The sequence below is a fragment of the Chrysemys picta genome, chromosome 4 (genome assembly GCF_011386835.1).
Source record: "Chrysemys picta bellii isolate R12L10 chromosome 4, ASM1138683v2, whole genome shotgun sequence".
NCBI classification, from domain to species: domain Eukaryota; kingdom Metazoa; phylum Chordata; order Testudines; family Emydidae; genus Chrysemys; species Chrysemys picta.
In genome coordinates this window covers 114,219,593-114,245,099 of record NC_088794.1, presented here as the reverse complement: position 1 = coordinate 114,245,099, position 25,507 = coordinate 114,219,593, and the positions used below count along the sequence as shown (strand labels likewise).

Genomic DNA, 25,507 nt, shown 5'->3' with positions numbered 1-25,507 from the left:
GTTCAATCAAAGAGCGACACTTCATATGCAGAATACTGCATCTACACTTTAGCAGCTCTGCATGATCAGGACTGCACAAAGCCATACAGGCTACACTCCCAGATTTCCCAAAATTTGGACAGTTCGGTGGGAAGAAAACTGTACTATTCAACAAGTAACCAAGTCAGATGACACTGTCATTCCAGTTTCCATCAGTGTTTTACTTAGTTACTTTTTATCTCGGGTTCCAGTTTGGTTCCTAAACTTGTTCACTTGGATCACAGAATCATAGAATACCAGGGTTGGAAGGGACCTCAGGAGGTCATCTAGTCCAACCCCCTGCTCAAAGCAGGACCAATCAAGGTTGTCCACCACAAAAAGAACCTGGAAATGATACAGCAGTACCCTGTACCAGTAAAGCTCTCATTCAGCAGTGATCTCTTTCCCAGTAACTCACTCAGATTTACATTAACGCTGATACTATGTGTAAGTAACAGTTTGCAGAGTTGATTCCATGCTAACCCACTGCTTTTACACACGCATCATTTACAGATACATTCCTTGTTTGGATTGAAACTTTATATTCTGCTCCCAGCCCAAGTGCAAATATTTTGTGAAAATATGAGGGAAATCCCTTCAGCCATATTCAAGTGAGGTGAGTGTTTGTGTGTCTGAGGAGAATATACGCTGTGACTATGATTTTCAAAAACAGGAGTCTGAAATTAGGCTCCAAAATTCATATTTCTGTGACCTCTTTTTCAAAACTGGTGAGCACCTTACAGTTCCCAGCTGCCATTTATTTAGGTGTCTAAATATGGATTCAGGAGCCCAACGTTAGAACCTATTTTTGAAAATTTTGGCAAGCACCAAAGTGTGCGTGGGTGTAACCTTTGGGACAATGAGATTTTGAGAAAGCAGATTCTGTGCAATAGCACTTTGGTTAACCAAGAATTTCATTTAACCAGGTCTCATGGCAGGGAAGGGTGAGATTCTAAACACTTATAAGGCATGATGCCATCAAGGGCGTCTGCTGACAGTAGCCACAAATGCCAAGCTTGAGTACCAGCATGTCTCTGCTTTGTTTATATTTTAATGCTATCACAGGATTTTAACAAGTAGAATACATTTTTACTAAAGTCCCAGGGAAGATATGCTTCTGCATGAACTAGTCTGCATGATTCTGCTCCTCAGAAAAAAAGGAAAACCAGGGATATGTCTGAGATGCTGTCTGATTTCAAGGCATCTTCTCATTATGGGTGGAAGGACTGTGATATCAGATATAAATTAGCCAATCACTTCATAGCTGATATTAGTTCATGCAATTTTATTGGTTGTAATGTAAAAGTTGTTCTGAGCTTTCAAAAAAAAAAATCCTATTTCTCAGATATGACCTTGCAGCTGAGAAAGAACATATAAATCTCTGGGGATAAGTTTACAAGAGGGCTAGTATGGGCATACACATGCATGCCACTGCTCTCTACGGGATGGAAGCAGAACTGTGTCTTAAGCCCTATACTGCCAACTGCTAGGGGGAAATTTCCTTTAGCTCAAACACTAGTGGGTTGGATTTTTGGAACAGGAGGATCTGGATTCTATCCTTGCTGCTGCTATGAAATTCCCAGGGGCCTCTCTGAGCAGCAAAGCAACAACCACAGAGACCTAGAAGTCCATGGATTTGTTGCAAGCACTTTGTTACCACTCCTGTGAGGCGGGTGATTAGCATTATCCACATTTGAAGTCTTAAATGGTGTAAACTCCAGCTATTCCCCCTTCCCCCAGAAATTGCGCGTCCTGCTATGTCCTGCCATAGCAGCTACATTCAGCTATTTGTCCTGAGGGTGATGCTTACGGGATCCAAGGCATTCATATGAGTGGGCTGCCCACTCTGGAATTTACTTTCAGAGATATGGCTGATCCAGAACCTGGCCAGGTAAAATGTAATGTAAAATGTTTCTCTTTCTCTGTGTCTTCACTAGCTGTAGGTTCTGGTATCTCTTGTCATTTAGTACACTGGCTAGATTTGGGAGTCGGAGACCCAGTACAAGCTGATTTCGTGGGGAGGGGAATACAACAATTTACATTTATTTTATTGCCTACCCAGAGCCCCAATTTTTTTAATGACTGAAAAAAAATATATCAAAATACTAGCCCAAACTAATAAATTAATAATGGCTAGAGCAGAGCAAAATTTGGAATTTCCATCGTGAGAGCAATTCAGACATTTCAACATTTGCTTTTGTCCCAAATCAGGATGAAAAAGTCAACATTTTTGCAGAATGGAAATTCTGAAAAATTCCAGTTGTGAAATATCAAAACAAAATGTTTCAACATTCGCAAAATCAAAATGTTTCATTTCAGGTTATTGAACTTACCCAAAAGACTTTGAATCTGATCAATAATAAATTGCATATTCTAACACTGGCACACTGCCTCATGCAAGCTGTAGCCTGGGAGCCTAATACCCCCATTCTCCCCTTACGTGCCAGGTTATGTGGCTGGACTACATCTCCCACAGTGCACCCACAGTCATGTTACTCCCATGATGCACCACACTCAGCCAGAGGGAAATCTGCATTGCATTACCGGACATGTAGAGCCCAACTCACATGAGAGGATGGGGGCCTGAACTACAACTCCTATATGGCAATATACTGATTGGGAAGTTCAGTTTAATATTTTGTTACCTCAAATGAAAGATCTCATTTAGATTTTACCCAGTGGAAAATAAAATCAAAAATTTCCAGAAAAAACAAAATTTTCCCACAATTTTGTTTTCGGTGGAAAGTGCATTTTCTGTTGGAAAAATCATTAGCTGGAAAATTCCTGACCAGCTCTCATGATCGCCACATAGCAACCAGTTTGTCCCTCCTATTCCTCCCGAGCCTGAAAGAAATGGACTTTGCAATGTGTTTAGGAGAAGGAAGCAAGCGCCAAAGCTGATGGGCTTTCACAGAAAACACTCTACCAGTCCTTTAAATCAAAGGATCTTCAGCTTGGGCATCTTGTTTGATCACAGCTATGGCAGTATCATATGGGGAGAGAAGATATGACAAGTAATCCAGTCCCAAACCATTTAGGGGTCTGCAGCTTTCAACTCCACTATGAAATCAACAGGGAGTCAGTGCAGCTAGGGAGCATCAGTGACATGTGCTCTCAGCATGAGGCTCCGCTTTGCAATCAGAGGCTACATTCTGCACTTGGTCTCACTGTTCACAGAAATCAGGATGTAGCACCATGCAGAGAACAAACAGCACAGTAGCATGTTGCTACTTTAGCTCCCCATGTAAAGTGTGTAAAGCAGACAGGTTAGAAATGCTTGTAATGAAGTCATTGATTTTGCAGATTTTGGGAAACTAAATCACAGAGAGGTGAAGTGATTTGTCCAAGGCCATAAGGGTGTCAGTGTCAGAACTGAGTACAGAATCTACCTGCAGTATCTGTCTACCTAGAGTCTTATACCACGCACATCACCGTGCTAGCCGCGTCCCCAGTCCCAATTCTGTGCTTGAACTATCAGACAGCACCTCTCTCTGACATCACAGCCACAAAAAAGATGACCTGTGCTAGCAGGCAATGTAATAGGTTAGACCAAAACACACATCACAAATACATCACACGGGTGCACACAGACACACGTGCACATGTATATTAAGAAGCCTGGGTGGTGATTTAAATTCTCTCATTTGTTATCAAATCTAGTGAATGAAATAAACCTGCAGGATGAATAAGGCTTTTGGAAGCCTGTTGGCTGTTGCTACTGATATATAGAGAGCCTCTGTCTCTTCCTTCCTACTGCCCCCTGTCACACTTGAGAGCTCATTCTCCTTTTGCTCAACATGTCCTACAGCAAAGCCTTCTTTGATCCTGCGATCTGCATATTGTCCTAGCTCCCAAGCAGGCCCCGCTTCCTATCTGATCCCCTTGTCTGCTTCTGCCCCTCATCTCCACGATGGAATAAAAGCCTCAGTCTCAACTGCATCAGCCCGAGCTCTGCAGCTCAGATGAGTAAGAGCATTTTTGTGCCCTAACTACCAGACCAGCCAATGGAGAGAGGGACGTGAAGCTGCCTGAGATGGGCTGATGACAGGGTGAGAGAAATCCCCACTTATTCTTTCTCCCCATCTGTTACATGTTACAATTAGGGAACAGCCAACAAGGCTGCTGCACTCAGGGGGTGTCTCTATGCTGTAGGATGAAATCAGCTGACAACTTACACAGGCTGGTGGAGTCTCTGATTACTCTGTCTCTTTCCCCTTCACTTTCTCTCATTCTTTCTAAACTCTCCACAGCTGCTGGTCTTTCCCCATCTCTCCTGATCTATTCTGGCTGGTAGTTTACTAGGGTAAGGTAAAGATTGCCTTCTCTTCTGCTACAGAGATTCCCCAGTGTTGTTCCCCTAGAGAGTTAACCTTTTACTCTCTTTCCAGACAAAGATCCCCTGGTACGCCCTCCCCCCAGAGTCCCTCCTTTAGCGTTGGTTGCCCAAATGTTCAGAACTGTAATACCAAGAATGGATCAACAGAGGGACAACACTCAGTGCTGCTAGGCGAGAGTGGATGTAAAAGTTCATGTTCAACCCATGAAAACTCTGTAATGACAAGCCACAGAAATATTGCATATGAACATCTGGGCGTTCCATAGTGGTACATGTTTTCTATATGGTGTAATGAGAGAGGACAAGCCAGGCAGAGGGAAATGGACCATGTCAGTCTGGGGCAATGGAGAGTGTTAATTTCCAGGGAATGTAACAGTAAGGAGAGATGCCTGGAATCAGGGAGATCAGAGACAGAAATAGTCTATCCACAGAGACCCATGGAGGATTGTTCCTTGCACTGCTCTGTCTAGTCCTGATTCCAGCATCCCCAGCAATGGGGTGTGATCAGGTATGAGGGAACCACTCACTGAGTACAAATAAAACATGTGTACTTCCCACATACATATTTAATTAATTTAATCAGAGTCAAAGGTGTCTTTGGGGTTAATTCAATACACTTTCCATTGCAGGGTGAATGATGCTGTCCATCTTTTCAATTGGAGAGAGGGGGGAATGTATGCACAGTATGTCTATGCATGTGTGCTTATACTAGTGCATGTGTATGAATGGACCTGCAAGTATCTGTGTGTATGGCAGCCTGCCTGTGTGTTTTTATTTGTCTATATTTGCATGGTATATCTGTGTAACTGTATACACATGTGCCGTTGTTGGTATGCGCCACTGGTCTTGCAGGTATGTACAATTCTTCTGTGTACCTTTGTGTGTGTGTGCATGGTATGTAATAGGTGTACATATGTGTGCACATGCAGGTATGCATGCAGGTATATCTGGCCATATGTTTGTGTCTGTGTCCATGCATGCACACATTTGGGGATTGTGGTGCATGCGTTGCTGTTTACGCAGAAATGTCGAGGCTGAAATTTTCAAAACCACTTAAGGAATTTGCAACTGACTGAGACTAAACAGAAATCGGGGTGTCCAACCCCCCGAGGCATCTGAAAATCTCCATCTAAATCTTTAGAACCATGTGCTGTGCTGCTGAGAAGGGAAGGGCATCAGCGTGTCTCCATATCTGCGTACACTATACAGCATCTCCATGAGGCTTACAGTGCTTCAGAACGGATGCAAACAGGATTGACAGGTTTGTGTGAAAATCTCTTTTCCTGGAGCACTGTTTTCCCCGCAAGGTGTATGACATTACTAACAAGGCCCCAGCCCTATCCTGATGCCCTCAGCAGGCAGGGATTCTGCTCTCCAGATGAGCCTGTGCCAAACAAATACCCTCCCAGAGTAAACCCTATCCCCCCTGCCAGCTACAAATCAGTGGGTAACTCCAGGAGTGGGGAGGGGTGCTGTCTCTTCACTGCAAAACTGGAGAACTCCCTGGAATTACATTTCCTGCAGCAACAGTTTGAAAACAGCTTTGCCACATGTGATGATACTGTTGTCAGCTGGGAACCTAGCAAAGCTTCCCAGACTCACAAAGTATAAGGGCTTTGGTTCACATCCAGGGGTGGGAGTGGGGGAGGAGTGGAGGAGGCTTGGCAGAGCTGTGCTGGGGAGCACAGGATAGATTATATGTGTTTTTGTTGTTTTTCCTTCTCTCCTTTAAAGTGCCATAGGAGTACAAGAGCTTCTGCAACCACAGGAACCCAGCCCCCCATGGATGTGTGAGCTCCCTCTCCCACCACACTGTACCTTGAATTGTTCTTTTGAAGAAGGCTTTGCATGCCTCGCAGGAGGCCACGCCATAGTGGTAGCCAGACGCAATGTCCCCGCACACCAGGCACAGCCTCTTGGGGATGGCATTGAGCATGTACTCGCACTTGGTGGGCGAGTCCTCCATGATGGCGCTGGCACAGTCGTCGTAGCGCTTACGGCAGGATCCGCCACCAATCCCTGCACCGTTGAACATGGGTGGCGAGTCCAGGCCGTTCGGGTGGCCACCCATGGCAATGCCGTAGCCACCACTAGCGTCAGAGGAGCCGCTGGGACTATGATGGCTGATGGCATCAATGCCAGAAGATGGGCTGGACGGCTCAGTCTTAATGAAGGATCCGCAGCTAGAGGTGAGATGCCGCTCCTCTGTGGACATTCTGCCAAGCAGCCTGTAGGAAGAGAGCACAGAAACTTATCAGTCCACAGAAATATCAGACAGGGTGCAGTCACCACAAAGTCCATCCCATTCCCACCTTTGGTCCAGTTCAACCCACTCCCTTTGACTTCCTAAAGGACGTCAGTCCAATTTGTTAAGAGCTGCCACCCTACTCTCCACCAACCTGAGCAATGGGTAAGTATCATGGTAATTTTTGTAGGTCACCTTTTCAGACAGTCCCAAATTTCAGTGAACAATCTGTTGAAGCGGCTATGTTGTTAGCAGTGCCAGCTGGTCATAATCTATCCAGAGCAGGAGTTCACTACCATGGAGGACAGGTGAAGATCATGAACTGAGCAGGTCTTTAGTGGTGTCAGGCGAGGTGCAGGATCCCTCAATCAGGGATTCCCGGCCACTGCTCCAGACAAACACAGAGTTTACTAGCAGATTCCATACTAGGACATGAACAAGAGAGGACTCCTTCTGTTTGTAAATTCCCTTGCACTAAAGTAAAATCGGTTATTATGCCCACTGTTTTCTTTTTCACCTTTTTCTTTTTTTCTTAAACACTTGGGAATCCTCTCTAGAAGAGAGGCTTCAGAAGCCGACAGAACAGTTTGTAAAAGCCTCCTCCAACTTCCTCATCTCTCCTCAGTTTAATGACAGGGACTTTTTGCTGAGAGAAAGCTGCACAGGAATTGCCATACAAGATGAGACTAGTGCTCCATCTAGTCCAGGGTCCTGTCTCTTACAGGGGCCAGTACCAGATGCATCAGAGGAGAGTGTGAGAAACCCTGAAGTGGGCATTTCTGGACTAATCTGTCCATTGCCAAAGTTTAGCCCAAACTGTCATCAGTTAGGGATTGCCTTATTCCTTGAAGCAGAAAGGTTTATATTCCTTCCCAACTGTTAAGGGTTTTTTAGAAACAAACAAACAAAACAACCTCATCTATAGTAACTATGGATATTTTCGTTAGCAATACACACATCTGATCTTTTTTTGAATCTCACTAAACTGTTGGCCTCAATGATGTCTTGTGGCAGTGAATTCCACAGGTTAATTGTGCACTTTGTGAAAAATTATTTCCTTGTATCAGTATTAAATTTGCTGCCTTTCAATTTCACTAAAAGACCCTTTATTCTTGTGTTATGAGAAGGTGAAGAGGAGTGCCCGATCTACCTTCTTTATGTCATTCATTACTTGGTGTACCTTTGTCATTTCCCCACTAATTCATCTCCTCACTATCTTTTCAATCTTTCTTCATACAGAAGTCTTTCCAGGCCTTTCAAAGGTCTCATTAGCCATCTCTGAACCTCCTCCATTTCTGCTATATTTGTTTTTCGAGAGGGTGACCAGAACTGAATTCAATGATCCAGATTCTCAGCTGATGTAAATCAGCATAACTACATTGAAATTAATTCTCCAGCTGAAGGTGTAGCCCAACGTTCTAGGTAAGGATGAATCTCAAATTCATTTACAGACATTATAATATTTTCAGTGTTATTTTTCATCCCATTTATTATACCTTCTACCATTGTTTGGGTTTTTTTAAACCATTGCTACATACTGAGCAGAGACTTTCATTGAGATGTCCACAATGATGCTTAAGTCTTTTTTCTGAGTTATTACAGTTAATTTAGAACCCATTGTTGGGATTCCCTCTGAGACCTTTTCCACTCAACTTATCCAGAATACCTCGTCCAGTTCTGGCAGAACACTTCATTCAGTTCTCTGAGATCCAAAAACTCAGTTCAAGTCCCCTCATCACTTAGGCTTGTACCCTATGCTCACACTGGCCAGGGCCAGACACAGGGGTTTAGAAACAGAGTGATACAACAATTCCAAATCATGTCACACACTACACAATTTATATATATATTTTCCTAGCTACTAACATCCATATTTCTTCATCTGATTGGTTTGGCCATCACGCAAATCGTGTAAGGACCAATTGCTTTATGTCCTTCACCTTATTTACCTTTCAAGCTGATCAGTTCAGGGTGTTCCCACTTATTTCAAATAGCCCCAAAATGCCATCTCCGGCACATAGCCTGTCACTCCCTTGTTTACAGTTTAACCTTACACTCAAAATCAAGCTATGTGCAAGTTTACTCGTGCCCAGCAAGATCTATGCCTACATCCATCAACGTGTATGAAAAATTGAATGATTCCTTCCAACGTACATCATCCTACATTTGTCAATGATTAATTTCATGTGCCATTGTGCTACCCATTTACCCAGCTTTGTTAGGACCCTCTGGAGTTCATCACAGTCTTCTCTGGTCTTGAATAATCTAAATAACTAACTTTGTGTTATCTGCAAATTTTGCCAACTCACTGCTCTCCACATTTAACAACCCAAGTATGAACCTTCGGGCACCCCACTGTTAACCTTCCTTTGCCATGTTGAAAATTAATCAGTTATTCCTACCCTTTGTTTTCTGCCTCTTAGATACTTTTTAATCCATACTAGTACTTAACTTCTCACCCCAGGACTACTGAGTTTCCCCTCTTGTGAAGGAATTTGTCAAATGCTTTTTGAAAATCCAAATAAATGATAGCAATTGGTTGTCCTGTATGCACTAATTTGTTGACATGCCCAAAGAATTCTAATTGATCGGTGACGCATGATTTTCCTTCGTGGAAGCTCTACTGATTTTTGGTTGCCATGCCCTAATCATCTAGGTATTTTATCATTCTGTTTTTAATTTCAGTCCATGTACCTGGTAAATGTACCACCATCCTGCCGACAGAAGAGCAAACCCATCAGAGATGACAGGACAGAGCTTCTCTCATGTACCAAAATTAGAGTATGCATGAGTAGGTGAGCACTTATTCCAATGTGTATGTGCTGCTACACACTGGAGATGCAGCAGCTTTATGATCCTGTATCCTCATAACCTCATTCTAACCAAGTCTCTCCTAATTTCCCCCCCTCTACTCTCTGTTTAGCCCAGTATGTTTGCTCTTGTACCTCCCCACAACTAGATCTGCCAACAACTCTGTTACCTATTGAGACTTCTGGCCTCAAGAGTGTGGGCAGGCATCTCCCATCCCTGGCCTGATGGGCTCCTCTGCACCAGGGTTACTAAAGAGGAGTCCAACTATTGGTCCCACTCAGAGACGAGATCTGAAAAGTTAAGGACAACCCAAGCTTCACACAGCAGAGGGCTACAATGGACTAAGGTCCACCAACAGTTTGCAAACATGTAGCTGACTGCAGCTGCATTCATCTTTAGTAGAGAGGAGCAGCTACAGCAACCACAGATCTCAGCATGCAAAGCTGCCTGTCTGTTTTGGTCAAAATACAGCTTTTCACGTTGAGACCCACCTCTAGCCTCCATGGCCACATCTCTATATTAAAGACGAAAGCTGTGGTCACACTACTGAAAGCTGCCGGCTTCACTCTATCTGACCACACCGAAGGCGGCATGCGAGCTGATTTTCAGTGGCACTCACACTGCCCGGGTCCTGGCCACCAGTCCGGGGGGCTCTGCATTTTAATTTAATTTTAAATGAAGCTTCTTAAACATTTTAAAAACCTTATTTACTTTATATACAACAATAGTTTGGTTATATATTATAGACTTATAGAAAGAGACCTTCTAAAAACATTAAAATGTATCACTGGCACGCGAAACCTTAAATTAGAGTGAATAAATGAGGACTCGGCACACCACTTCTGAAAGGTGGGTTAGGGTCACAACGGAAGGCAGAGACACCAAAAAACAATGTTGATTGCCTTTTATTGCACAAAGGAGCTCACAGGTGAGAACAGGCTGTGTCACAACACCGGATGGAGGGACTCATGCTGTGCACATAGGCAAGGCCCCCACACTATGTTGGGGATTATGAAAAAGATCAGACTGGGATGTGAGCCACATTCCCAAATTCAAACAGGTGAATTAGAATCTCAGCCTCTTTCTTTTAAGAAGACTGTAATTCACATGCTCAAGGGAAAGGGGAGACAAAGGAAGGCAAAGTTACTGCTGGGGGAATTCTCCACCAAAAAATTTAAAATTCTGCACCAAAAAATTTAAAATTCTGTGCACAATATTTTAAAAGTCTGCAAAATTCTGCATATTTTATTTGTTAAAATAACACAGTATAATCACTCTGGTTTCAATTATTTTGGTAATTTATTTAAATTACAATCCAATGGATGAAGAATGGGAGTGGGGAGCATTGGAGGAAATCCCACAAATCCCCTCCAATAGTAACATAGCTAGTATTGACCCTTTACTTCTAATTATTAGTCAACAAATGTATGCAGCCATATGCTCAGTGTTACATCATAGGAACTGAAGAGCAAGCGATTGGCTACTGACCATCTCCAGAAAGGTCAGTAGCAAACAGTTCATGGAGCACATTTTGATGGAAATTTTTTCAGTCCAAAAATTTAGACCAGTTCTAATCACTAAAGCACCATAAGTATTTATGAGGCCACACTGTCCTTTACAATAAGGCTCCTTTAGACCACTCTGGCAATGTAAAGGAGCCTTAAAATTTTTACACCAGTTTTATACTCCTGGGGGAATTCACTAAGAATAATGGGAATAATTCACTAACCAGGAAAGCTGCTACATTCTGCTCTGCCTGAGAGGGACATGCCTACCTCCCCAGAAACACCCCAAAGCCCTGCCCCTCCACGCCGAATATGCCGCAATAGCGAGCGAGAGTGACAGAGTATTTCTCTCTCTCAAACGCATGACTGCCCAGACCTCCCGTCCTGGTGGTGATTTGTGTCTCTACTGGCTGCTCCAGGCACCCAAACTGACCTTCCTGCACTGCAGGGAGGGACGTGTGACCGCTTTTGCGGCTTCCCTTTGCTTCTCCGTCAGAAGTCATTTTTCTGCAGGGAAGCAAAGAAATCTGCAGAGGCCATGAATTCTACGCACACGCAGTCACGCAGAATTCCCCCAGGAATACAAATTGGACCCTTCAATGACTTGGGAAAAGGATACTGAAAGCTGATAAATTAAGGGTCTGGGAGAATATAAGCCAAACACAGAAATTAAATACAACCAGGCTAGCATACTCCATGGTCAGGCACCAAACACCCCTAAAGGAAGACAGACAGCATCAAGGGCTAACAAAACAGATGGAGAATACTCAGATATTGTATCTGAGCTGGTAGCTACCCCATCCTGGGAAGAGCACATTCCACATGAATCATTTAGGAAACATACTCACCCTGCTGCAACACACAGTCTAACGGTAACTTTCAAAAATATAAAGGAAACCCCTATTAGAAGGAATAGAGTTGTGACTGTTGGGAGAACAGTACTAGTGTAACTTCCCCCATAATCATTCAAGAAAATCCAGATACACTCTCTCTGGATGAGATTCAGGAACATTTAGAAACATCTTCTACTTTATTTCCATACTGAGTCTTCGTTTATTAAAAATGTCTTTTAAGTGAGGTTTCATCTAGGAACGCCTATGTCTGGGCCAATCGTAACCCAGCCCAGAGGTGACTCTAGTTTGCAGCCACTTCTCAAAATCATAATCCCTGATAGTCAAATGTGTATTTTAAGGACTGACAAACCTGGAGACTGAAGGCCTCTGTTTATCCCCAGCATAGGCAGGCCACAGATAGAGGCAGGGTGAGCTTCCCTACATGCTGACCCATCAATGTGCTGCCTTCTTGTGCTGGAGGAGTGTGAGGGGAGCTCAGTCTCCTTGGCCCAGTTCAGTTCTCTGACTCAGTGCTGAGACCACATAGAGGCCAGATAGTGCTATCTGTGATGGTGGTTTTTGAGATATTGACACCAGTCCTCTAGGATCTAGACTGAGGCCTCCCCAATCCATTTCACGTGGGACACCGACAAGCCAATATATGGTAATAAGTAATGACTAGTCACTACTGACTAGACCAGAGTAAAAGGCTGCATGTTCCATTGAGGAACAGAACTGGCAATCAGGACATCTTTGTTCATTACTGAGCCTATATTTTTATTTTTTGCTCTATGGAACAATTTGTGCATCCCATCACAGTCCAGGGTTAGCACTGTTCTGGGTCTCCCATGAAGCTGAGCAAAGCCTGACAAATTCTGACCTTCCACGAACACTCCTAACAAAAAATCCCCCTTTTGACCAGGAATGTTTGTTATTTTTAAGCTAACTCAAAGTGATGGCAGCAAAATGCACAAAATGAGTCAAAATTTGGGAAAGTCAACACATCTTGACAGCATTCTGAACAGCAGAAATAATTGCAAAACATTTCCACCTGTCCTGCAAGTTCACAAAGTGAACAGCAGCTATTTGCTTGACTCCGGTTACCTTATTGGGAATGTAAAAGGAGAGAGACTTGATCCAATTCTCCTCCGAGCTGGCACAGGAAGCTCCGTTACTATTTCTGTGCCCATGTAACAAGCTTAGAGGTTCTAAACGTTTCGTTCTTTTCACCTTTCCTAATCATAGGTCATTTCCTCTAATCCCGTTAGCATCTTTGTTGCCCTTCTCTGGATTCTCTCCAATTTGCCTGTCTTTCCTGTAGCGAGGTGTCCAGACTTGCATGCAGAACTTCAAGTGCAAACATGCCAGGGCTTTGTGGAGAGGGACTATCTCTTCCCTGGCCGTGCAGTACAGCATTGGCTTTTCTAGCCGTTGGATCACATTGTAGGTTGCTATCACTTGGTAACCACTAACCCCGTAGTTCTCAACCAGGGGTCCGGAGCCCCATAGGGGGCCTCGAGCAGGTTTCAGGGGGTCCGCCAAGCAGGGCCAGCATTAGACTCGCTGGGGCCCAGGGCAAAAAGCTGAAGCCCCACCGTATGGGGCTGAAGCCCAGGTCCCTGAGCCCCGCCACCCGGGGCTGAAGCTGATGCCTGAGTAATGTAGTTCATGGGGGCCCCTATGGCATGGGGCCTCAGGCAATTGCCCTGCTTGCCCTAACACTGGCCCTGGCTTTTATATGCAGAACAGCAGTTATTGTGGCACAGATTGAACGTGGAGTTTTTATAGCATGTTGGGTGGGGGGCTCAGAAAGAAAAAGGTTGAGAACCTCTGCACTAACCCACCCTGGTCTTTTTGAACATAACAGCTTTAGCCACCTTGCTCCCATTAGCACAGGGGATTCTCCCTGCTGCAAGGGCATCCTCTGTCATTTTCAGCCTCATGTTTCTAATTTCTATCCATTTTACCCAAACCCCTCTAACACAGCTTCCTCACTTGCTTGGTACTTGTTTCCAGGACCTTCCAGCTTGGGGACTATCTGTGAATATAACAACTTATGCCTTTCACATACTCTTCCGGGACCTTTTGAACATTTCAGCCCTAGCATGATCAAGAACTTCTCTCACCCCCCTTTACAGCTTGTCAGCCAGTCTGCGATCCATTTAACAGGATTTGCATCCAAACCAATTTGATCTAATTTCCCTAATAAGATCTTGCATGGCTCCATGTCAAATGTCTGAGTAAAGTCAGACAGTCTATCCACAGTATTGCCTTTGCCCACTAATTATCTAATTGTATCAAGAACAGCTATTGTCTGTTGAACTTGTTTCATAAACCCGTTGTTGTTTATTGCTCATGATGCTGTTAGCCTCTATACCCCCAATCCTGCCCTCAGACTCGCGTGCACAAATCCCATTGACTTTGGATGGAGCTGCACAGGTTTAGATGAGGGCAGAACTGGGCTCTGGAAGCTTACAGATTCCATCTATTAATATTGGTTGCATTATCTTCCTAGGCAGTGATGTTAGGTTAATGGGAGTTAGGAGTTCTCCCAGTTCTCTTCTAGCTTTTCCCCTGCCTTTCATCCTCCCCCTCTTCCCTGAAATGGCTGGATTGCTAATGGCTCAACACACTCTTAAGAGCAATGTTAGGAGCTGGAAAGGCTGCTAGACAGTGCTAGAGAAGGCAAAGTATTCTCTCTATAACATTAAGGTAGTGAATACTGCCCTTTAACACACCCTTAACAGAATTTTTGAGTTCAAAAATAATACCTAAATGGCAAAAACTCAGGATATGTGCAGTTAAAGCTCCCACACCAATTTTTGACATGTTATTCATGGTGATGTCTGTAAGAAGTCACCCTTTTCCCCCACCCCCATTCCCATCCCCGCAATCAAAGCTGTGGAATACCAGACTTCTTCCTGCAAAAGGCCAACATTTTCTAATCTCCAGTAACACACTCTTACTTAGGCCAGTGGAGGATCAGTGGAACGAAGACACATCCCTACCCCCGGCACAAACTCTATGCCAGTGTGAGACAGCTGGCACAATAGCTGGCTTCATGTTAGAGGGGAGCTCCTGTCCACCAGAGGGATTTTCTGTTGGCTACTTTTGGCCAGAATCCAGCTACTCTCTGCTACCTGAGCAGCACAAAGTGGCCGTAGCAGAACCAAGAATCTGGCCCCAACTCTCCGCCTCCTGCCAACAGTACCAAGAAGGCGGGGCTTGGAGGCTACAGGAAACAATTCTGCTCAACTTCTCCAGTGGCTGAGTCTTCACCACATGGACAAATAAACAGTGAGGAGGCAGTGGCATCTCACCACCCAAGCCTAATACTAGACTCCAACTTCCTGTAAGGGAGCAGGACCTGGTTGTTGGAAGTTCTGACCTATAGGCCAGGCCTCTCACCAGGGTCTTGTTCCCAAGTCATGTATAAACTGACCCAAAGTGGTCGAGATTTCCAAGACCAAGATTTAAATCATGGTTAAAAAGGACAAATACTGAACCATTTCCCATAAGAAATTGCAGACATTTCTGGGGGTGGGAGAATTGGTGGAAGGAACATTCTCTCAAGTGTTTCTGAAGTGGGGGTGTCAGAATTGCTACCGACTTGCAGAGTTTTCTCTGTTCTTGATATTCTGGCAGTGCAAAGAGTCAAAAAGGGGCCTTTTCACTGGTTCCCATTATGGGATCTGGATTCTAAACTGTATGAAATCTTGATATTTTAATCCCTAAACTCTGCCATAAAGTTTGTAACCTCTGCAAGCAATATACCAGAAGAGCATCTAACTTCCATGTGCCTATGGCTATGCTGGTGGAATTTACCACTTTTGTAAAGCCTCAAATAGGCCACCACTATAATTCTGTTCAACTCACATGAGATATCAACTTGTGACCCAGCTGAGAAGCACATTTGCAGCAGCGCAGAAATTTTAAGCTCCACCAGCAAAGGCTGCAAAACTTTTAAGCCTCATAAGCACCACCAACTAAACAGAAACTGCACTAAAGTCAGAAGCAAAGTCTGTCCAGGCATATAAATCGGAAATAAACAAACACTTTTCCCAACCTTAATAGAAAGTAAAGAAATTCTCAGGCAAAAACGTGGTTAATATACAGTGATAAAGTTCAGGGTGTTGTGGTTGCTTTTCAAAGCTATGTTAACAGAGTCTAATTTTATAACCAAAAAAATCCCACAACATTCGTGAAATTTGCAAATGATGCTAGTCTGGGAGGAGTTGCAAAATGCTCATGAGGACAGAGGAATAATCCAAACAGACCTAGAGAGATTTAACATGAGCAAGAAAAAACAAAATGAGAGTCAGCTTAGAAAAGTGTAGTAATTATACTTGAGAAAAAGTAGTCAGAAACCCAGATGCAAGAATATAATTAATGCCAATCCACTTGGATTTATGGAAAATAGATTCTTTCACACTAACTTGATTTTTTTTATGAGATTACAAATTTGGTTGATAAAGGTAATAGTGATTACATAATATACTTCTGTAAGGGGTTTGACTTGGTGCAACATGACATTTTGATCAAAAATCCAGAACGATATAAAATTAATATGGTACACATGAAATATATTAAAAGATGGCTAACAGGTTTTCAAAACATAATTGTAAATGGGGAATCATATCAAGCAGATATGTTTCCAGTGGGACCCCACAGGGATCACTTCTTGGCTCTATGCTATTTAACATTTTTATCAATGACCTGAAGGAGAACCTAAAATCACTTCTGATTAAGTTTGCAGACACAAAAATTGCAGTGGTAAATTATGAAGAGGACCCGTCACTGATACAGAGTGATCTGGATCGCTTGGTAAGCTGGGTGCAAGCAAACAATATGTATTTTAACACGGCTAAATGGAAATGTATATATTTAAGAACAAAGTATGTAGCCCCTACTTACAGGATGGGGACTCTATCCCGGGAAGCTGAAACTCTCAGTGCAACGCTGTGGCCAGAAGGGCTAATGCAATCCTTGAATGCATAAGCAGACGAATACTGAGTAGGAGTAGAGAGGTTATTTTACCTCTGTATTTGGCACTGTTGTGGACACCAGAACTGGACACAATATTCCAGCAGCAATCACAATTCAGGAAGGATGTTGATAAATTGGAGAGGGTTCAGAGAAGAGCCAAGAAAATGATAGTAATAGACTCAAGGAGCTCAATCTCTGTTGTTTAACAAAAAGAATGATAAGAGGTGACTTGATTATAGTCTATAAGTACCTACATGGGAAAAATATTTAATAATGGGCTTTTCAATCTAGCAGAGAAGGGCGTCATATGATCCAATGGCTGGAAGTTGAAGCTAGACAAATTCAGACTGGAAATAAGTGTACATTTTTAACCAGGACAGTAATTAACCACTGGAACAACTTATCAAGGGTCATTGTGGATTCTCCATCACTGGCAATTTTAAAATCAAGACTGGATGTTTTTCTAAAAGATCTGCTCTGGGAATTATTTTGGGGAAGTTCTATGGCCTGTGTTATACAGGAGGTCAGACTAGATTATTGTAATGGTCCCTTCTGGCCTTGGAATCTATCAGTCTATGAAGAATACGCGAGAGAGACCAAGGGGAGAGAGTTGGCAGCAGATCAGAAAAGAGTTTGCAATGTGATGTGGCTACAACAATGGCAAATGTAATTTTTGGGCTGCATATGCAAAGGGATGTTGTGAAGCAAGGGAGGTGAAAGGGAAGCTGCCATGTGTGTAGGCCTGTTTGACAGCTTATCACCTTGGACAGCTCATAATTGCCACATGCCCTCCATTCTTTCAGGTCTGTCAATAAATGACAATGTCATCTGAAGGGCAGATACTCCTGAAGTCTTCCCTGTTCCTCTGACCACTCATTATGAACCCTACATGTTGCACTGGCAGAAGGCAGCACATCATCACCTGGGCACCACCTCCTGACAAACTTGGTGGCCCTTTTCAGTGCAAGGTCTGAATCCCAAGGATACCAGGATCTGCTCTGGACACTTTACCATTATAGAGAAGAGGCTATAGCTGGCATAGGCTGGAAGGGCAGGTGTGGGCTAACCTATTCTACAACTAAAGAGCATCCTGTTTGAATTCATGCATTCAGCAGGGCAAACTTCAGTTTTGTAGGGCAGCAGGGAAGAGTTTCTGGCCTGTAAGTGGGCAGGGTTTAGGGCAAAGTTAGAGATGGCATTGGAAGCTGGATCTTAACTGTGACGTTCTTGAGTTTCTAGCATGTAGGGCTTGGGGATTTTTAAACTCAAGCACTTTGCTTAGGTTGCTTTAAAGGTCAAGAGAGTCTCAACCTTAATTTAGTTTATGTGTTTTTGGCCTGGACTACAGATGCTTTTCTAAGGGCTCTTTGCAGCTCCTCCCTTTGGACTGTCTGAGTTTCTATTTCTCCTGAGTCTCTTGTGCCTCTTCTCTAGAGTAGTGCAAATCCCCATGGTTTCAGGCTGCACGGGTTTGTGTTCACATGGATTTTTTTGTATATTCACTAATATCAGAGTTCTGTTTTGGGCTCAAACACAAAGAACAGCTCACAGCAGAAGGCTGCTGAATTTTCCCTGATTTGGGGGAAAAATCCTCAAGCGCTAGATGGCTTCCACCAAACCTGGACTTAGCTCCAGATTGTAACAAAGCCCAGACTTTTTGAGTTTAACCTGGAGTATTTTTCTATTGCTTCTCTCTTTGCTATTGATCTGGTTTCTTTTGTACAAATACGTTGCCACCACCTTGCCCCCTTGTCTCTGATTTGTTGTGCAGTAATGTGGTTTTTTGGGTGATGGGTTTTTTTTTTGGCCTTATATTTTCCTGTAGGGAGGAAAAGTTAATGAGTCCAGAGATTGAAAGAGCTGGATTGAAACTGTAAACAAGTAAGTTCGCCAGTAAACCCAACAGCTCCCCAGCCTGAGAAGTCTATCTTGAGGCAGGTCTCCAGGGGGCAGTCTCACTGGTGGCCACAAGAGAACTGGGTTATATTAGGTCTATTGATATGGGATGTTGGCTGAGACCCAGTTCCTGCAAATGGATCAAAGAAATCGATTCCTGGCATGGGGCCAGGGGGAGGCTTAAATCCACGCTTCCTTGCAAATTGGGGGATGGGGAAATAGATGCTCAAATTCAGAGTCTTGCACAAATAATAATCACTCGTCTAACGCCCAGGAAACATTTTATTCCTCTGATCCATTGTATAACTAGATCCCAGCTACACATCAGTAGCCCAGGTCTGATCATATTGACAAAAGCTGCCCCACAAGCTGTCTGGATGTCTTTAAAAAAATAAGAGTCTTCTTGAGGTGAGGAGACTTTCTGGTTTTCCTGTTAACCTTTATTCCCCCTGCCCCCGTCCTACTCCTCATTATTTCTCTTCACCTTTAAAAGGACTCTCTTGTTTGTAAACTATAAGAAGAATTATACAGATGAATTAAGACAATTAATTGGAGCTGTGACACATATTATCAGTTCACTCTCTTATTAACAGGTCAACTTCTGATGGTACTTTGCCCTCTTGTGCATTGCAAGCATTTCTTCCAAAGAAAATTGCTTTATTATGTGGGCTAAGGCTTTTAATGGAGAGCTACTGGTGAAATCCCAACAAAATGAAGACCAAGACTGACTTGCAAATCATTATTTATCCAAAAAGACCCCAATTTTCCCCCTAAAATCCTGTTTTTCATGTCTCTAGCCTGACTGCTTCTCACTACACTTCACCTACCACTATAATTCCTGTATCTGCAAATCTAACCACACCACCTCCACAATATTATTCATATAATGCCCAATGCTGCAACTCAGCCCCTGATGAAATTCTCAGCCAGACCATCATCTCCTCTTGCTCTGCCTCTTGGAGTCCCCTTCTCTACAGTCTACTTATCTATGGTATTTACAAGATACTTTTCACCTTTGTATCTAAAGTGTCCTTCCCAATGTCCTTCAGACACTATGGTAATAAGTGCTATATAAGAACCTAACAGAATAAAAAAGAACCTTTTAACTCCAGCATGTGCAGAATTCTGCCTCCACTCTCTCAGATTGGAAAGCAAGGCAAACATGCCACCCTCCAGCACCTTCCTGAGATCCCATTCATTTTAGTATATTCTGCCCTGCTCCCTCGGCTCATTTAGCACTCCTACCTTCAGTACCACCTTCGCACCTTCAGTGAGAAGGCCTCCTCCTTGGCAACTTCTTTCAGTCTGGACCAGCCTTCTTGTTCCTCCCTGCCTCATCACCAATTCTCTATCACATTTTAATCTTCCTTGATAGCATCTCCCCTTAACTTTGCCTATGCTTCATGTTGAACAATAGCAGAGGGAGGTGGGGGTTTATTTAACTCCGTGAAGTGTTTGGGTAAGGAGTTGGGAGAAAAGACACTACACAAAATGAAGTGGCACTGAACTGATGGAGAAATCAAGGACACAAAACCAGAAACAAGGGTGAAAAGGGACTAAAGAATTAACTTCTAAATATGTGTTTGCTGAAAAGCGGACTCTGGATTTATTTAGACATAGGCAGGCTGGCAGGGGCGTCTCTATGTTTTTTCCCGCCCCAAGCACGGCAGTCAGGCGGTCTTCGGTGGCACGCCTGCGGGCGGTCCGCTGGTCACATGGATTTGGCGGCGTTTCTGCAGGCGATCTGCCGGTCCCGCGCCTTTGGCGCACTTGCAGCCAAATTTCCGCCAAAGCCGCAGGACCGGCGGACCTCCCGCAGGCACGCCGCTGAAGGCTGCCTGATTGCTGCCTTCACGGCGACTGGCACGCCGCCCCCCGCAGCTTGCTGCCCCAGGCACACGCTTGCTGCCATGGTGCCTGGAGCTGCCCCTGCAGCTGGAAACCCCAACACTCCTGTTCTTCAACTTCACTGTGCTTGGGAATGCTCTGACTTTGGTTTGTTGCTCAATTTCTTTTTCTGTCCTTTCTTAGTTTCCCTCCATTACACCCCCCCCCCCAAAATCCAGAGCAGGAGCAAGACATCACCTCTCTATCTTCCTTTGCCACCCACCTGAGGAATTGAACCAGCCAGGAGCAGTCTCTCATCATTATAAAGATTAGTCAAAACCAGCCTGATCTGGACAACTGATTGAAATCTCATTCCACACAAATTATGGCACGGAAAATAACGATGGGCAATTAGTGCTTTTCAATAAAGCCTTTTTCTCTCTGACTTTCCTGGAAGCAGTCATAAGATGGAGAGAGCACAAAAGTAGGATGAGGGTGTGAACATGGGCATAGGAGCTGGCCTACTCTGGCTTCCACAGAACCTCTGGGCTATTGCTGAATGGTATAGGGAATTAGGAACGAAATAGCAGGAATGCTATAGACGTGTCATAGCACGTCTATGGTGGGGGGAGGAGGGGAGGAATGCTGCAAATCAGGATTGAAGTACAGCTGTAGGGCTGTGGGGTGAGTCCAGGTCTAGAAAAGAAGTGGAGGGTGGAGGTGGCACTACAGATAAGGACTGAGATCCATTGGCAGAGTTGTGTGAAGTACACTTGCATGGCACGTACCTGTTCTGTGTCTGGCTTTCGCCCTTTCAGCCTCTCAATCTCACAAGCAATACTGAAAGTTAGAGAGGGGTTAGCTAAACCCAATCTGTTTGCTGGTGTCCCTAAAACACCCAATGTATCTATGTATACCAGAGGCCACTGTTAATGTACAGCACTGTTTTCAGCCACAAATTTAAGATATCCCAAGGTTTCCAATGAAATTTTGTTCACCTTTAAAGACCCACCTTTGGTAGCTATTTAGCAGTTCCCTTAAGACACATGTCATTGCTATAACAAGTAGCCATTTACACTGGACCCAAATTCCAGTTTGGGTTTTGATATTTTAAATTTAATTTTAAATCCACCTCATTCATCTGCCTTCCAGACCATCTGTCTATCCACTCCTCCCTCGTACTGACATAGAAGCTTCCATCGCACTCAAGCCCAGCCCAAATTCAGCCACACCATGCGATGCACTCTTGCCTGACTGATCGAAGAGATGAGAAGGAGCCATAGGTCATGATAAACTGTTGTTCTATTAGATAATTCCATAATCTGGAATTTTATGGTGCATACATTCATTCTCTCCTCTGTACACTCATAAATACTGCAAGTGCTTCCAACTGTTCGACTGAGGAATCAGAGAGATGTCAGTAGAACTGTGATATGGGACAGTCACCTTGTTACAGACTGTGAAGTGGCCAATAACAATGGAAAACACAGTCTCTTAGGAAACAGTCAGAAAGAATGTAATACATTTTCAATATTCCAGGCCCCTAAAATATCAATTATCCTAGGACTAAAAGAACAAAAAGAGTAGAAACATGTTCTGACTACAAAAGAGACATACCTTTAATTCCAGCTGCCCAATATAGATGATTAGAAAGCATCACAAAGACAACTACAGGAGCATTTTACCTTTTTCACTTTTTATGAGATATAATCTGGTACTGAGAATGCCTAGTTATTGACAAAGTTCAAAACCAGTAATAGTCCACTGAGGGTACTGATAAAGTTCATCCTCGCAATGAGCAGGTCCTTTTATTACTGTGATAATTTATTACATGTATAGAGAACCTTTCCTCTCAAAGGATTCTGCAGAGCTTTACAAATTATACTTGTGTTATATCTAACCTATGTAACTATAACAGGGTTAAAAAAAACCTAGATAAATTCATGGAGGATAGATCCATCAATGGCTATTAGTCAGGATGGGCAGGGATGGTGTCCTTAGCTGGGAATGAGCGACAGGGGATAGATCACTTGATGATTACCTGTTCCGTTCATTCCCTCTGGGGCACCTGGCGTTGGCCACTGTTGGAAGACAGGATACTGGGCTAGATGGATCTTTGGTCTGACCCAGTATGGCCGTTCTTACGTTCTTAATGGTTTTACATCTATACATGTCTGTATCCATATCTATACAGAATATGGAATCCAGGACTGGAATGGATCTGCAGATCATGACTGAGGCTCCTCAGCGGACCCAGAACTGGAACAGCAAGGGGTTCTGAAGTCAGGTCTCAAGTGCTTTGGGACAGCTGTGTGAAGGAAAAATGCACAGCAAATGCCCACATCATGCCTTAATTTTTAGCCAGTTCTAGGTGCCTTTCACTTCTCTGAGCACCAGCACACACAAAAAACCCAAACCAAACCAAACATGAAATTTCTCCCTGTACCTTCCCAAAGCACATGACATCACTGGATGGAAAATAAAAATAATCAAATACAAAAATATCGAAGCAATGATTTCAATTGAGAAGCTGGAATCCTCTCTCCCATCCCTGGAATTTGTCACTCGGCCTTCTGTTATTCCTCAGGGACACAAGGGAAATGCATCAAACTCACAACTACTTCAATGTCAGTTTCACTTCCTGCTCTCCTTTTTCAATATTTCTACTAACTGACAAACAGAAGCCAACAGAGACACAGAATAACACAGCTGGGCAACCCAGGGAGGAGGAGATTTGCATCTGTTTATATGGCAGAGACAGACTTCCACTGTGTACCTGCCTAGGGTGAGCATTGTGGGTCAGATGGTCTTCATTGAGTGTACATGGGAGAAGGTGGTTTTCAGCTGGGACTTTGGACCAGGAGGCGCACAGAAAAACAATGGAGATTTGGGCGGATTTGCCTAACATTTGCCAGCTCCGTTAAGGAAATAAAAAAATAAAAACTGACCTGACTTTGGATAATCCACATAAATGAAAGAGAATGAAACAGACAGAAATTAATCTGTAACAAATCAGTTTCTATACTTATGCGTGTATATCTAAATATAATGTACTGAAGTGGTATAAATATTAAATCAATTAGGAATTTTTAATGAATCCACCACCATGGTATCCAGGCCACATTATACAGATGTGCTGAGGGAGAGGTGTATGTGATGTTACGTGTGTGCGTGCGCGCATATGTGTATATGTATATGTGGTAAATGTATACCATCCATGTATAATATAGATTTATGCTATACACACACTGCTCTCCCTCTCTACATGTGCCTAAATACCATGGTGATGGGTCCCTTGCATTGCCCGACTATGATTTAATATCTATATAGCAGCATAATTGTACACAGAGCTTTACAACAGACACAACATACTAAGTAAAGAAGAAAATCACTGCTTACCACAATATCTGTGAGCAGCACCCTGAGTCAGAGCCCTGTGTCTACTGGGACATGAAAGGGAGAATGTCATGTGATTTTCCGTACATCTGCACTACACTGAATCTGATATTTTAGAGATGTTCATTCTCTTTCCTGAGGGGCAGCTCTTAGTGGCTGCTGGTAGGAGAGGGGCTGCCCTCTGCAGGGAAGGGTGAAGGGGAGCCATAGGGGAATATGTTTCAGAGACAGCGCAGCCCACCCTGACGGCGTGTCCTCCCTGCTGTGTGCGTTCCGTTTGCCCTTGGAATGCTATCACTTATTATCACGCTGACTTCTCCAGATGGGGCATTTTGGCTATTGATCTGATAAATAAACAGCCTGCTCGCTCGATCAAAATGTTATTTTGCATTTCAATTACTGTTCACTAATGCAACCTTCATCCCGCCAAGAGCGCTGCTGGCAATGACACTCGACCTGGCACAGGCGCTGTGAGCAAACTCGGCAGTGCCTGCTGCAAGCACCTAACGGGATTACCACCCTCCATTAGGTGCGTAGAAAGAAAGGGTGATGGACAGACAGTCTTGCGATGAAGGGGAACAGATGTGCAGAAAGGGAAGTGTGTGGGGGCTGGAGCCGGGGCAGGAATAAGCAGGCGAATGAACACACTGACATCAGGAGTTTGCCAGGCATTTGCCAGCTGGAGTTCTCCAAGGGGTAAGTCAGCTCTAGCCTGCGAATGGCTGGTTCTGACGGTCCATCTTCCAGATGGGACTGAGCTCACGAGGTTGGAGACATGCGAGAATTCAGAGATATGGGAATTGGAAATCAATCTGTGATTACGGGCCAGCAGTGTGAATTGAAAACCAATCACTGGCAGATGGGGTGGCTTCCAAGATATTATTTTTCTCCTGGCTATTTTGGGGTTTAGCAATACACAGGATGCAAACAGGGCATTGCACTCAAGTTTGGGGAAAGAGAATCCTCTGAACTCCTGACTGCAGCCTTGAAGAGATGAGGAAACATGGCTAGTTCTGGAGGTGGCGTAGTAACAGCATGACACACAAAAGTGCGGGTAAGAGACTGATCTATAGTTTCTGGCCTAAATCACATGACCTGGGTCAGGATTCCAAAAGTTTCATACCCCTGTCAAGTGGCAGGTGTCAGTATCCACCCTCTCCAGTACCCTTTTTTACACCGTCCCTTCTTTAAAAAAAAAAATCAAATGCAAAGAAAACATAAAACCAACTAAAAATACCAACCCCAAACTAACACAGACTATTTGTAAAAACACACAAAGGGAGGCGCATACGTGGAGATCAGCCCTGAACTCCCACATAGAAAGGTTGCCTCTTATTGGGCTTCTGTCAACAACAACCTTCTCTGGAAGGCAATGACTTTCTGATCGCGTGGCTACCTCTTGTTTTCAAAAAACCCAGCTCCTCCTGCAGATAAAGTTGCTGAGGTGGAGCTGCCACAGAAAGCTTCTGTCCAGCGCCATGTCGCCCCACTGATGTTGAAAGAGCCTTTCTTCTGGGATCAACTAGATAATATATCCTCCAATGCCACACGTATTGAATTCTCAAATGGAGGGACAGAAGATCACTTCATTAGAGCACAGAATCAGCTCTCACTGTGGAGTTAAGTAATAAACATGCTTATGCAATAGGAGCAT

General features: G+C 43.8%; 1 protein-coding gene and 1 long non-coding RNA gene across 6 annotated transcripts in view; one reads left to right on the top strand and one right to left on the bottom strand.

Moving 5' to 3' along the window:
- ESRRB (estrogen related receptor beta) overlaps positions 1-25,507 on the bottom strand; it is a 159,171-nt gene that overhangs the window by 45,825 nt on the left and 87,839 nt on the right. For all 5 annotated transcript variants that reach the window (XM_065595577.1, XM_065595578.1, XM_042858545.2 and 2 more), the window contains one exon: positions 6,173-6,582. In XM_065595577.1, the coding sequence (XP_065451649.1) occupies positions 6,173-6,582 (410 nt within the window). The remainder of the gene's footprint in view (positions 1-6,172; positions 6,583-25,507) is intronic.
- Positions 1,659-25,364, top strand: LOC103305860 (uncharacterized). The gene is made up of 6 exons (XR_006176473.2): positions 1,659-5,615; positions 6,089-6,543; positions 7,839-8,021; positions 9,285-9,394; positions 16,498-16,572; positions 22,652-25,364. It is a non-coding gene; the product is annotated as an uncharacterized LOC103305860 (long non-coding RNA).